General features: G+C 39.4%; 2 protein-coding genes across 6 annotated transcripts in view; one reads left to right on the plus strand and one right to left on the minus strand.

Moving 5' to 3' along the window:
- The window catches only part of gpr137c (G protein-coupled receptor 137c), a 34,522-nt gene extending 21,357 nt beyond the window's left edge, over window positions 1–13,165 (minus strand). For all 3 annotated transcript variants that reach the window (XM_041214917.1, XM_041214916.1, XM_041214915.1), the window contains exon 1: window positions 12,708–13,165. In XM_041214917.1, the coding sequence (XP_041070851.1) occupies window positions 12,708–13,073 (366 nt within the window). In that variant the 5' untranslated portion in view covers window positions 13,074–13,165. The remainder of the gene's footprint in view (window positions 1–12,707) is intronic.
- A 249-nt stretch (window positions 13,166–13,414) lies between these two features.
- txndc16 (thioredoxin domain containing 16) overlaps window positions 13,415–14,315 on the plus strand; it is a 134,097-nt gene continuing 133,196 nt past the window's right edge. For 2 of the 3 annotated variants that reach the window (XM_041215250.1, XM_041215251.1), the window contains exon 1: window positions 13,418–13,471. The gene's annotated coding sequence lies outside the window, so the exon portion shown is untranslated. Of the gene's footprint in view, window positions 13,472–14,315 lie in introns of all 3 variants that reach the window. The other variant, XM_041215252.1, reaches the window with a different exon arrangement.

The following is a 14,315-nucleotide window of genomic DNA, read 5'->3' on the forward strand; positions in this document are numbered from 1 at the left end:
AATGAAAGAAAGATTTCAGAGATTCAGGAGAAATAATGTGCTATGACCATAATCACAATGTCATTTGTAACTTTGATTCAAGTCTGATGGGAGAGATTCAAAGGAAATTGTGGGACATAGCAGCTTGCAAAGGCTGAAGGTTTTAAGGGTCGGGGGCAGCTGTTTGAGAAGGGAGCCAGTGTCTGCTGTTTTGAAAGGAATGGGGCATTGTACCTGGAGGAAAAGCAACTACTTACAGTGTCAGTTAAAATGAGCCAGGGAGGTTGGCTAGCTGATGTGAGGGCAAGGGAGCAAGAAGAGAATTCCATAGGGAAACAAAATATAATCCATTTTTGATCTGAGGACGACTATTTGGAGTATTTTTTTCATGGCAAAAGACAAGGAGCTGTGGAGGACCAAAGGGATTTTAGGTGTTCATTTATGCTAAAAGCTAGTGACAGACACAATTCCAAAAAAGTAATGAAAAGGCTAAGGCAATTTTGATTCCAGCTGACAACGGGGTTGGAATTCAAAGACAGTGATTAGTTGCAGACCAATGTCCAGACCCCATTTAGGAGTACTGCAATCAGTTTTGGGCAACAAACCAAAGGAAAAATATATTGGCCTTCAAAAGAAACATGATGATTCACCAGAATGATACATTGAGGACAGCTTGCAAAAACCTGGCTTAATATTCCCTTGAGTTTAGAAAGTTTAGGGGCTGCTCTAATTGAGGTATTTCAAATGATAAAGAGATTCATTAGGGTGAATATAGAAATTAGTTCCTCTGGCATGGGATTTTAGACAAGAGTGCATCATCTTAAAACTAAAGATGGAAGCGAACCCAGGGGAAAAAAAAATAGCACAAGGGATAGAAGAAATCTGCAACTTACCCCCCAGAAGGTTGGGGATTCTAGGTCAGTTGAAATTTAAGACTGAAATCAATAAGCTTTTGTTTGGCAACAGAAACAAGGAATATGGAACAAAGGCACACATAAATGGAGAAGAGAGATAAATCAGTCATGATTCAACTGAACGTTTAAGCTGGCTGTTCAAGGATAAGATAAGCTTAGAAAGAATGGGGGGGGGCGGAAAGAAGAGAGAAAGGAGGATCAGGCAAAGGTTTGAGGCAAGAAACTGAACAAATTGTCCGAGTCTTAGTTAAGACCATAAGACATAAGAGCAGAAGTAGGTTATTCAGCCCATTGAGTCTGCTCTGCCATTCAATGAGATCATGGCTGATCTGATTCTCAATTCCACTTTCCTGTCTTTTCCCCATAACCCGTGATTCCTTTACTGATTAAAAATCTACCTCAGTCTTGAATATACTTAATGACCCAGCCTCTGCAGTATAGAATCCCACAGATTGACTACCCTCAGAAGAAATTCCTCCTCATCTCAGTTTTAAATGGGTGCCCCCTGACTGAGATTATGCCCTATGGTCCTCAACTCTCCCATAAGGGGAAACAACCTCTCAGCATCTACCCTGTCAAGCCCCCTAAGAATCTTATGTTTCAATAAGGTCACCTCTCATTCTAAACTCCAATATGAGTACAGGCCCAACCTACTCCACCTCTCCTCATAAGAAAATCCCTCCATATGCAGGATCAACCTAGTGAACCTTCTCTGGACTGCCTCCAATACCAGTATATCTTTCCTTAGATAAGGGGACCAAAATTGTTCACAGTATTCTAGGTGTGGTCTAACTAGCGCGTTGTATAGTTTTAGCAAGATTTCCATATCTTTTTATACTCCATTCCCTTTGAAATAAATGCCAACATTCCATTTGCCTTACCTATTACATGCTGAACTTGTATGTTAGCTTTTTTGGGATGCACGCACAAGGACAGCCAAATCCCTCTGTGCTGCAGCCTTTCTCCATTTAAATAATATTCAGCTCCTCTATTCCCTCCTGCCAAGTGCATAACTTCACATTTTCCCCACATTATATTCCATCTACCATGTTTTTGCTCACTCACTTAACCTCTCTAAATCCCTCCTTGTTTCATCCTCACCGTTTGCCTTCCCACCTATTTTTGTGTCATGTGCAAACTTGCTATTAGTACATTCACTTCCCTTATCTAAGTCATTAATATATACTGTAAATAATTGAGGCCCCAGCGCTGAACCTTGTGGCACTCCACTAGTTACAGGTTGCCATCCTGAAAATGCCCCACTCACCCCAACTGTGTCTTCTATTAGTTAGCCAATCCTTTATCCATGTTAATATACTACCCCCAATACCATGGGCTCTTATCTTAAGTAGCTTTATGTGCAGTACCTTATCGAACACCTTTTGGAAATCCAAATACATTACATCTACTGGTTCCCCTTTATCTATCCTACAACAAACCTCCTCAAAGAATTCTCAAATTTGTCAGGCATGATTTCCCATTCATGAAGCTATGCTGACTGCTTGATTAGATTATCTATTTCTAAATGCTCTATTAGATCTTTTATAATAGACTCCAACATTTCCCCAATTACAGATGTTAAGCCAACTGGCCTATAGTTAGCTGTTTTTGTTCTCCAATCCTCTGGGACTTTTCCAGAATCTAAAGATTTTTGGAAGATTACTACTAGTGCATCCACTATCTCTGCAGCTACTTCCTTTAATATCCTAGGATGCAATCCATCAGGTCCAGATGACCTATTGGCATTTAGCCCCATTAGTTTCCCTAGTACTTTTTCTCTAGTGATAGTCGTATTTATTCCCTCCCCTCCTTTTGCCCCTTGATTAGTTAGTATTTTTGGAATGCTATTAGTATCTTCTACCATGAAGACTGATGCAAAGTATTTATTCAATTCCTCTGCCATTTCCTGGTTCCCCATTATTTCCCCAGCCTCATTCTCTAAGGGGCCTATGTTCATTTTGGCCTCTACCTTTTTTAAATATATAAAAAAGCTCTGTCTGTTTTATATTACTTGCTAGTTTACTAAAGTTTATTTTCTTGGTAATCTTTTGTTGATTATTAAAATTTCCCAATCCTCTGGCTAACACTAATCTTTGCCACATTGTATGTTTTTTCTTTCAATTTGATACTGTTTTTAACTTCCTTGGTTAACTATGGTTGTTTTATCCACTTCCATGAATCCTTCTTCCTCATAGGGATCTCTGTTGAGAGCCATGAACTATTTTCTTAAACGTTTGCCATTGTTCATCAACCATCTTTTCTGCTAAACTGTTTTCCCAGTCCACTCTGCTCTCATTCCATTGTAATCACCCTTATTTAAGTTTAGCACAGTTGTTTCCAACCCAGGTTTCTCACTATCAAACGGAACACTAAATCCTACCATATTATGGTCACTGTTTCTGGAGGGTCCTTTATTAATCCTGCCTCATTGCGCATTACCACATCCAAAATAGCCTGATCCCTGGTTGGATTCACAACATATTGTTCTAAGAAACTGTTCCGGATACTCTATGAATTCTTGTTCGTGTCTACCTCTGCCAATTTGATTTTCCCAATCTACATGAAGATTAAAGTCACCCATGATTAATGTACAGTCTTTTTTTACATGCACTCATTATCTCCTGATTTATTCTTTGTCCGACTGTATAGCTGTCAGGGTGCCTATAGACTACTCCCACCAGTGTTTTCTTCCCCTTGTTATTTCTTACCTCCACCCACATGGATTCTGCATCTTCCGATCCAAGGTCCTTTTTTGCTATCGTACTTATTCCATCTCATACTAACAAAGCTATCCCACCACCCTTTCCTTCCTTCCTGTCTTTTCGAAAAGTCACATGCCCCTGAATATTTAGTTCCCAACTTTGATCTCCTTGTAACCACATCTCCGTAATGACTATAAGATCATACCCACTAACCTCTATTTGTGCATTAAATTATTTTGTTCCGAATACTATGTGCATTTAAAGTAAAGGGTCATTAATTTTGCCCTTTTACCATTTTTCCCCCCTTTGACCCTATTTGCTGTTTCTTTTTAAATGCTTGCACACTAGTCCCTGTCACACTCTGGGTATCATTAACTAAATAGCTGCCCTGCAAGGCTGCCATATCCTTTTGCTTTGTAAGCCTACATATCCCCTTTCCAGAACCCTTCCCCACTCTATTTAAGCTCTCCATACTTATCAGCAATAAGGTTTGGGGGGGGGGGGGGGTCATTAAAAAAGGGGGTTTTAAGGGCATGGTTAGTTGTGTAGATTATTTTCAAACTCCAGATGATCTTAGAATAATATGGAGTTTTGGCAGAACAAGGCTCAATAGTGCTTAAAATAGTCTAGCCAGATCTGGTGATAATTGTATGATATGAGGCCATTTGGCCCATTACACCCATGCCAGATTTTGTAAGAACCAAATTAATTGTGTTCCCCTGCCCTTTACCATTGTCCTACAATTTTTTCTCCTTCAAATATTTATCCAATTCCTTTTTTAAAAAGTTATTGAATCTGCTTCCACAGCAACTATGGCATTAAAAAAAATCTTAAAAGGTTATTTATTATTTTTTCTGCTTGCTGGAATGATTACAATTGGGACAACCACTCTGAGGATGAGAAAACAAACACTTCACATCCGAACACTTCTGATCAAGGGCAGTAAGAAAACACATTCTGTCTGGTGCACAGAAAAAGTGATCAGATTATTGTAAGAATCCAAATGATTCACAAATGTTCTTTGGTTAAGGACTGGCCTATGTGTGACTCTAGACCCACACCAACATGGTTGAATATTAACTGTCCTCTGAAGTGGTCTAGCAAGTCATTCAGTTGTATCAAATTTGCATCAGTGTTTCAAGGAGAGGAGGGAATAGGTTGAGGTGAGGTTTGGCAACAGAGCCTTATTTCCTAGAGTTAGCTTTTATCACACTACTGTATCAACCTTTTTCCATTACAAATTCCCAAGGCACAACATATTATGGCACTGGCTCTTAACCTGTCACACTGTAATTGTACCATCATGCCTGTGGCAGTGCTGTAATGCATTGTTTCTCTCAGTTCTTCAGCCTATCCTACAAAGGTGATTCTATGCTCCAGCTGAACCTGTTCTGCTTTCCAAGTCATCGTATGTTTTGAGATTTAAATATAAACAAAGTATTATAGGAAAATAGATTGAAAAATGATGAAGTGAGGATTGAATGATGTCTGCACTTGGAGGTGAATTAGCAATTTACAAATAGAAGTCAATCTATTGAAATGACCTTCAATTAGTCTCAAGTTGACCTCAGAAGGTTTGTTAAAAGATTTTACAGCTCCTGTCACCATAGAAAGTAGTAGCCATAAAAGGAGGGGCAATAAAACACTGCTTCACCATCACATTTGAAAATTGCAACCATGCTTCAGGTTCCATTAATGTCACAGATCAACTAATAGATTACAATGTCTGTTTCAACCAAATATGTTTTTATAAAAAACCTGAAACATTCAAATCTGCTACTTAACCCTACATAGGACTTCTGATCTTTTTAGTGGCTATTGATCTCGATCTTGGCTAGAGGGTGAAAACAAAAACTCTGGAGCACTTGGTAAATATGTAGTGATAACTGATTAAACTTTAAATGTTTCTGGCAAAGGTAGGATTACGTTCAATTATGTTACCCCCCACAAATAAAAAGCTTCTCAAAACTTATCATTTAGCTCACATGCCAGTCATTGGGTAAGAGGCAGAATAAAGACACTGATGGAACAATATTTCACTACCCAAGACAAGAACATTGAAGACTTCGGGGGGGGGGGGGGGGGGGGGGGTGTGTTTAAAAGGGTCTAGTCCACATTGTCTCTTCCTGAGGCAGGAATCAGATGATTCAAGAGGGAGTGAAAAAACTCATATGAACTTCAATTCCATCACACTCAGCATAGTTGGATTTATAAAAACCTTTTTATTTGCAATCTAGATTTTAGTGACTTTGCACTTAGTCATCTCAAGTGCAAACTTTGAGTTTATGATTTAGTTTTTAAAAAAATCACTCAATTGAATACTGTAAATATCTCAGTCAAATTAAGGTGCAACATCTGGAGACACCTCTAGAACTTGAGATTCTAAATTACCATATTGTGAACTGAAGAAATAAATTTGCACTGCAATTCCTTTGAGTCAAAACCAATCAAACTCTTCTGATGAGAATAAGTTACTCAAGGTATCAGACACACAGAAAGACCATTCATAAAAAGTGAAGAAACAGACCATCTGACCTACTTCCTCAGCTTTCCCCCAAATAAAAGGACCTCTGATTTTATTTATACCAGCAATGTTGCAAACATTACAGATCCCTAATCATTAAATCAGTACAGCTCCACATCACCCCTTTTGTTCTCATCACACACTTTGTAGAGCTCCCAAGCAAAGTACGAGTGAACTCAAAGGGTTAAAGCTGGAGATGTGGTTTATCACATGAAAATCAACTTACAATAAACCATGCTCTGACATGAAACTGTTGCTTTAACAATCACTTTGTTTGTAAATCTGACCCTGTGACTCATCCTTCAGGTGAGACATTCTTTAAACTAAAAGTACAAAAATCATAATTTAAATGGTCATTCATTTCACTTGTTTGTGGCATTGGAGGAGCATAAATATGTTACAACAGACATTGCATTCCAAAATAACTGAATGTGTGAGATTAAGTCTTTGAAAAAATACTGTGCAATATTATAAATGCAAGATTTCCCACCCTCTCAATTCACCCACCATACATGCTTTATCCCAGAAAGACAAAAAAAAAATCAGTTATGGTTCATTAACAAAATGCTGATAAAGTTGATTGTTGACCCCAGTAAGCAACCAAGTATGTAGCATTCATCTGCTAAGTCAAGAATTTATTTAACACTTAGATTAGTCAATGATAGAAATATACATGGGGAAAATTTTCCCCTATTTTGGCAAAGGGGGGGGGGGCAGGTTGTGCAGGGGCAGGCGTGAACCCAATCGGCACCCCCAATTGGGGACAGGCCACTGTTTTACATGGGCAGGCCAATTAAGGCCCGCCCAGCATGATGCTTGCCTGGAAGCGCTGAACACTCCCTGTGCAGGCTGGGGGCAGGGATTCAGAGTAATTCCCTGTGCTGTGTGTGTTCCTTGCTGAGTCGGCTGCATGCCCGCCTAACTGAAAATCTAAATGACGTAGTGGCATTGGGATGCCTGCCTGACATCACTGCACGTCATTTTAAGCGTCGGCGAGCGTGCCTCACCCCCGCTTGCCAACTAGAGAATTCTGCCCATGGGGGAAACAAATACATCGAACACTACCAGCTCATAAAATGCATCCAGCTTTCAGTCTATTGCTGCTCCAGAGACAGTTTGGCTGCAGTGGACACTGGACAGAAAATGGATTCAACTTTCATTGGAAAAAAGTGTGCCAAGTAACACTTCATTTTGCAAGCCACACTATGCAAGAAATAGGAATCATTCCAGTTTGCAAATGACAGAATAGGTGGAGCATCTATCCAAAGCCAGAAAACAACTTCCTTTACTGTAGTCTGTTGTTTATTTCTGATAGTTACGCATGCCTTAATCATCCTTAATTAATTATCCTAGAACTAAATTACATACCATTTTGCATTATACATTAATTCCCCAATGAAATTAGACTGGGACTCATCTTGTGTAGCTAGCTAGGATAAACAATTCATGGTCTGTACCCAAGTAATTCATGAAGATCAATAACCTGCAGTACTTCAATTTCAACTGCTCGGAACACTCAAGTTATCAAGCAACTTTTGAAATTTGAATTCAAATTTGCCTGTGCATTAATTTCACATACAGTATTGCATATGTTGGATTTACAATAGCATATTGGTTATGCTACTGGGCTAATAATCCAGAGACACGAGTTCCCATTCCACCACAGAGTCCAGGGAATTTAAATTCAAGTAGTTAAATAAATTTGGAATTACAAAGCTAGTATCAGTGATGGTGATCATGAAACTACCAGATCGCTATTAAAAGAAGTCCTTCAGGGAAAGAAATCTGTTCTTACCTGGTCTGGCCTCTTGTGTGACCCAGACCCACACCAACTTAATTGATTCTTAAAAGTGACCTTTGAAATGGCCTAATTCATCCATGTGTGCTCTTGGCTCACAATTGTCTGTGGATGTTTCATCTTGAGCCATTTCCTTGGCAGTTTTTCTTTTATTAAACCCCGCCCCCAAAACCCCTCCCAAGGAGGGCAGCAAGGAAGCAGACCTCAACTCTGCCTCACCTGGAATGAGAATTGAGTCTGCACTGTTGGCATTATTCTGGAACTTGAGTGTTGGCACGAACGAAAGATGGAGAAGTGCTAGGTTAATCAAGGATGACGAGACCCATTTTTATGCTGGTAATTAGGAGAAGAAAAGATGTCAAAACTAGATGAGGAGTTTGATAAGGTACAGAGTTTCTATTGCTTGGGTCCAGAGAAAGTACTTACTCTGAACTATAAAGGCTGGTGTTGAAGATGGGAAAGTGCCTGTTCAAGTGACTTTTAGGACCAAAAAAAAAATCAAAGTTTTTCAGGGACGCTTGTCCTGGACTCCTCAACTCCCATCCCACCACCACCTTGGGCAATGTAGCATAGGCAAGGGCAAGGGACAACATTTGAAAGTGCATGCGTTTCACTGTTTACAGTCCTAACCCAGAGATCACTTAGCTGGGGGGGGCAGGGGTGGCGGCAAAACACCCTGTGACTACCCAACCCACTTATGTTTGACACTGCAAAATACTCATCAGAACAAATGGGAACTTATGCAAATATTTCACTACTTTTTGCTACAAAACGCAATACATTTTTGTGCATTAATTTTATTAAATATCAATTCATACCAGAAACAAAATAGACTTTTCATATTAAAATGTTTCATAATTAATGTTTAAATATGTGCTATTAAAAAAGTGAGAAGTCAATACCTGCCCTGCATCCATATTAATCAAAAAAATTCAACAGAAATATATATCTTGCTTACAGAACTACACTGTTGTTGCTTGCACTTATAACTTGTGCCACACATCCAGGAGCCAGTATGGTTGTAAGACATCATGCGTAGAATTGGGATAAAGGTTCTGACCTGTTCTTTAATATGGCCTCAGCTGAAGCGTTGCATGTCAGTGACTTGCATTTTGTACCAGTGCACAGTTCACCAGTGGTCCACGTAAAAAATTAAGAACCACTGCCCAAACTGGGAATAATCCCATAATTAGCAAGTCAGGTACAAACATCCTGAGCAAATAACCTTTTCTAAATGAAGAAAATGCCTGAGCTCTTTCCCTCTCTTCCCCCCCCCCCCCCCCCCCCCCCCCCCGCCACAATAGTACTAGATTGTGTGCTCCTACTAAGAACAATAAATTTCCAAAAAAAAAGAGTAGACCATTCAGTCCCTCATGTCAATTTAATCCTTCAATTCGATTGAAGCTGATTCCACATTTGCTGGAATTGGGGTAACAACCAACTTAAGGTGGTGATATCCCCAACTACCAAGTAGGTTCTGTGCTTTCAAAATTTGTATTCATTTCTGACTGTCTTGCACATTGTTATTTCACCCCTAATAAAAAGGGAAGGAATATTTGGCATACTTACAGCTTAAGGTAAAGCACTCAGTGTAACATTTTGTTTAGACCTTATGGGCTTTTATTCGGGATCATCTTTGCAGTTGTGGTCAAAGGACATCAAGTTAAAACATTAACTATATCTCCACAGATACTGTCTGACCTACTGAATGTTTCCAGCGTTATTTTTTGTATCATTTTTGAAGCTGTTGGCCAGCTTTCACTCAGTAAACATTTACATTCATAATTCAATTCCTTGTCTCAATAAAAGTCAAAAGTTTGATGAGGAGTTTGCAAAAGGACCCATTTTATCAGTTATCACTGTACTTGAATGGAAGTCAAAGCAAGGAGTGCCTGGAATTTCTGCAGAAGGCCTGGGGCCTACTTTATTTAAACTCAATAACAGATACAATGCATTTCCCTTATACCACACGATAAATGGGTAGATACAATTCAAAACTACAAAATATTATCCATCGAAACCTACATTTCTGATCCTGCAATTTTAGCATAATTAAAGACCATAGAATCTTTGATTGTCCAGAAAGCCTACGAGCTCGATATACAAGCCCCATCTTCTTCTCCATTCATCTTGAAGACTGTTTCAGTTACTTGCTGCCCATAAGAGCAAATACTAAAATCTAATATAAACAGACTGCTTATGGATCTACTGGTAGCTCTGTTTTGGTTTGGTTGAATTCACAGAAGTTTATGTCAATACATGGAAGATCAGGTCCCCAAAAAGAGGCATTACAACAGCTGCAAGGCCAAGTTTCTGGTCATTTGTCGTATTTGCAAATTGAAATAGAGTCACTATTCTTTACACAAGTTACATTTAGTGTTTAAAAAAGGCCCAATGTGCCTAAGTGAGAGAGAGAGAGAGAGAGAGATCGGGAAAGCAGAGTTATGGGGAAGCTAATGTACTGGTGACTGAAAGCTTGATGGAAAGTTTTTTTTTAAATTGAGAAGTTAATGGAGCATTAAGGTTTAAGGAGAAGTTTCAGAGAGCATAGTTGGCCACCACACATTAAATTAATTCGGAAAATAGCTTTGGATCAACTGGACGATATGAATTGCGATGCAGTTTGCATGATGTTTGATCTCACTTATGATAACAATACACTTTATATTCCAATTATTGTACACTTCAACTTAAAAAGGTAGTTAACCAATTAGAACTGTTATAATTGAGGCATGAGGTTATATTTTGAGGCTAGCTTTATGAATGGGTCATGTGACCTGCTCTAAAGTCTGGCTGACAGCAAGTCTGGGTGGTTTGATTGTTAGAGATCAAAGTAAACTTTAGGTTGTTTTGCTGGGAAGATGATGCAAGATATTCATGCTTGGAAGCAAGGCAGCAGTGTCTGAGTTTAACAGAAACAGATCCCAAGACTCCCAAGGTCCCAGAAAAGTTCTGCAGGTTGTGGGTTATAAACTGTTGTGCTGTAACTTATCCATTTACTAAGATAAAAGGGAGTTGAGGTCAAATGTATAAAGTTAATGTGTTTCCATTGCCACAGGGAAGGCAGAGGAAGCCATTTTGAGATCAGGTTACAGGCTTCCATACAAATTAAAGAATATCAGACAGAAGTTACACATCGTCAGCAGAAAAGGCTCCTTGACTTTGCAAGCTGCCACAGCTCAATAGTGTTTGTCATTTATTACAGTAAAAGTTTTAAGATGTGAAATTTCACCATATCATTCTTTCAACTAACAACGAGTCTGAATTCTTTTTTTTAAACATTATTGTTCTCTACGTAGATGTAACAGAGCTCAGCTGCTCAGGCTGTCAATAAGTAACATAAAAACAAAAAACTGCGGATGCCGGAAATCCAAAACAAAAACAGAATTACCTGGAAAAACTCAGCAGGTCTGGCAGCATCGGCGGAGAAGAGTTGACGTTTCGAGTCCTCATGACCCTTCAACAGAAATTCACAGTTCTGTTGAAGGGTCATGAGGACTCGAAACGTCAACTCTTCTCCGCCGATGCTACCAGACATGCTGAGTTTTTCCAGGTAATTCTGTTTTTATTTTTTCACTATCATATTCGTCCTTGACAAATTACATAGAATACAACTAACTTGCATAGGAAAACTTATCTTTGTAATTCTGGATAATGCAGAGATTTAAATCTGTAGATGACTTATTAACATTTTGTGCAATTTGTGGAAACAGTAGAATCCCCACAACAGGCTATGGTGAAAGTTTGAAGTTCGAACTGAGATCAGTAAAGGCTGTGGCCAGGTGAGACTGCCCTAACCCCGAGGTGGATCACCTCGTAAAATCAATTCTTCTAAAGATTTCCAAAATTCAGCTGTTTGCTATTATTCTGTACAAATGAAATATTTACGGTGAAGATAAAATCCCGAACAAGCTTCAAATTAAACAAATGAACTACAACCATTGCTACAATCTCTAATAAGTAAGAAAAACATTAAATTGCGAGTTTTAAAATATACTCGTCTTTGCAAAACTCGGTCGACAGTACGCAACAAATAAATAACCGCAGAAACACTGGCTCAGATATGGTCTGTAATGCGGTTTGCTTCAGCAAATCATTTTTAAAAAAGTTTTAACAACTGAAAATTGCAATCGTTTTAGTCTTGAAATGGGACGATTTATTTATCGATTACTTTCTTGAATTAAAGGCCAGAACAAGATTACTAATTCAATTTTCTCCTGAATTAGATAAAATTGTCAAGAAATTTCCAGCAACTATTGCAAACAAAAGAAAATTTGTTGTAACTGGCTATAGGATTTCAGAATAAGGATATTTAAAAAAGATTTTACCTCCAATAAACAGTCGAGCGCACGGCTGAAAGGCAGCGGGCAGTCAAACCAGTTAACGTCATAATTGGTGTTTATCCAAACCCGGAATAACACGGTTCCCCATTTTATTTGTTTCTTAGAATACAACGGTTTACTTAGAATATTACCCAGACAAGCCAAGTCTTTCAAACATATATTAATTATCTCTCTCACATCAACGTATTCACTATTATAGATATAAATCACATTAATCCGCGAAATTGATACAATTGGAACATGTTACAGGCGGCTTGCATATCAGGAGAAGACGGACTATAATTCGGGTATATAAAAAAGGACAAAAGACAGTATCGTACATATCAGCACTTTGCCTATAGTGTTTCTGCGATCTCTCGCAAACGTTATGCCTATTATCCATTAAAAACAAACGAAATCAGCATGAAAATGAATTTCTGTTTTTACCCTCCCTCCCTAAATACATACCTGTGCAAAATAAAGGTTTAGTAGACACAGCGTGAAGAACTGCAAACACACAGGGAAACAATACAACAGCCAGTAAGGAAAAGGCTCCAGCTGATTGGCCTGGACACAATTTTTAAAGTAAAAAGAAAAGAGCGTAGTCCTCAGGCCTGCCCAGAACAGACAGAGAAACAAAAACACCGTTTGGTAGCTGAAGCGCTTGTGCTTATAGTGCAAGACCAGCCAGAGCTGCAGATAAACGAAGAGGAAAAGCAGGGTGTAGAGAGCGGTATAAACCACAGTCAAACCGAGCTCCACTGAGGGGGGCACTGCAGGCTGGATCGGCTTGTCCGGAGCCGCCGTCATTGCCGCTGGACTCTGTAGAGACATGTTTTCACAGCTTATCCTGAGCCAAGCTGTGCTTGCTACTGCAATCACTCCACTCCCACCCACCCTCACTCTCCATCTATCCAGCCGCTTCTTCAGCTCCAGCAACAAAAAAACAATCAGCAGCCGGTCCCGCCCCCTACACCCTATCCGGTCACTCATTGGTGGAGCTCTGTCATCCTCCCTGTCAATCATTGAGACGGCAAAGGGATTGGATTGAGGGCGGGCCTGCAATAGGCGCATGCGCAGTTTGAGCTCACCATTGTTACCGGAAGTGGCTATATGATTTGATTGACATCATGGTTAGCCAATAGACACTTACGTTTTATACAAATCAGCAAAAGGCAGAGGCGAGGGGGATTCAGCTGCTGAACATCCTGAGCAACATATTCCGATCTAAGGTATGACAATGAGGGTTAGGGCTGTGCAGACAATGACTGGGTCTTCTTTCTATTTATCAATGTTTTATTATGAATTAATTGATAATATTCTGCGCGGTGTTGAAAAGTAAATAGAATTGAATTGAAATAGGATTGGTATTTGGTGTTTAATTCGGTTGTTAGCTCAGTTGGAATGAACGTCTACCTCCCCATAACTCAGAGAAAGCTCCAGCTTGCTTTTATTTTTCTTGCTCATGCGGAAAGTCGCATCTTTATTATTTACAGGCAAAAACAAATCATTAAACCAGATATACCTGAGGGTGGAAATCATTGCAAGAGCTGGATATCTGCAATAAACTAGCCAGAAATGATTTTATAGTTATACAGCACAGAAACAGGCCCTTCGGCCCATCGTGTCCGTGCCGGCCATCAAACACCTATCTAATCTAATCTCATTTTCCACCACTTAGCCCGCAGACCTGTTTGCTATGGTGTTTCAAGTGCTCATCTAAATATTTAAATGTTGTGAGGGTTCCTGCCTCTACCACCCCCTCAGTGTTTTAAGTCATGAAGGGATTGGACAGAATTAGTAGAAACTGGCTGTTTTCTGTAATTGGAAGGTCTTGATTTCAACAACATAGTTGTAAAATGAAATGTAAATAGGATTTTTTTAATAGAAGATAATGAGGCTGTGGAATGCACTATGATGGGAGCAGGGAATATCATGTTTCAACATGAAAGAGTGGTTAAGGCAGTTGAAAGCAAAACATGGGAACAGAGCTGGTATATGGCATCCGGATTATTGCTTGTGTAGAGGTTAGGAACCTACATGGACTGGTTGGGCTGAATGGCCTGTTTCGGCATT

This window comes from Carcharodon carcharias, chromosome 20 (assembly GCF_017639515.1).
Source record: "Carcharodon carcharias isolate sCarCar2 chromosome 20, sCarCar2.pri, whole genome shotgun sequence".
Lineage (NCBI taxonomy): Eukaryota > Metazoa > Chordata > Chondrichthyes > Lamniformes > Lamnidae > Carcharodon > Carcharodon carcharias.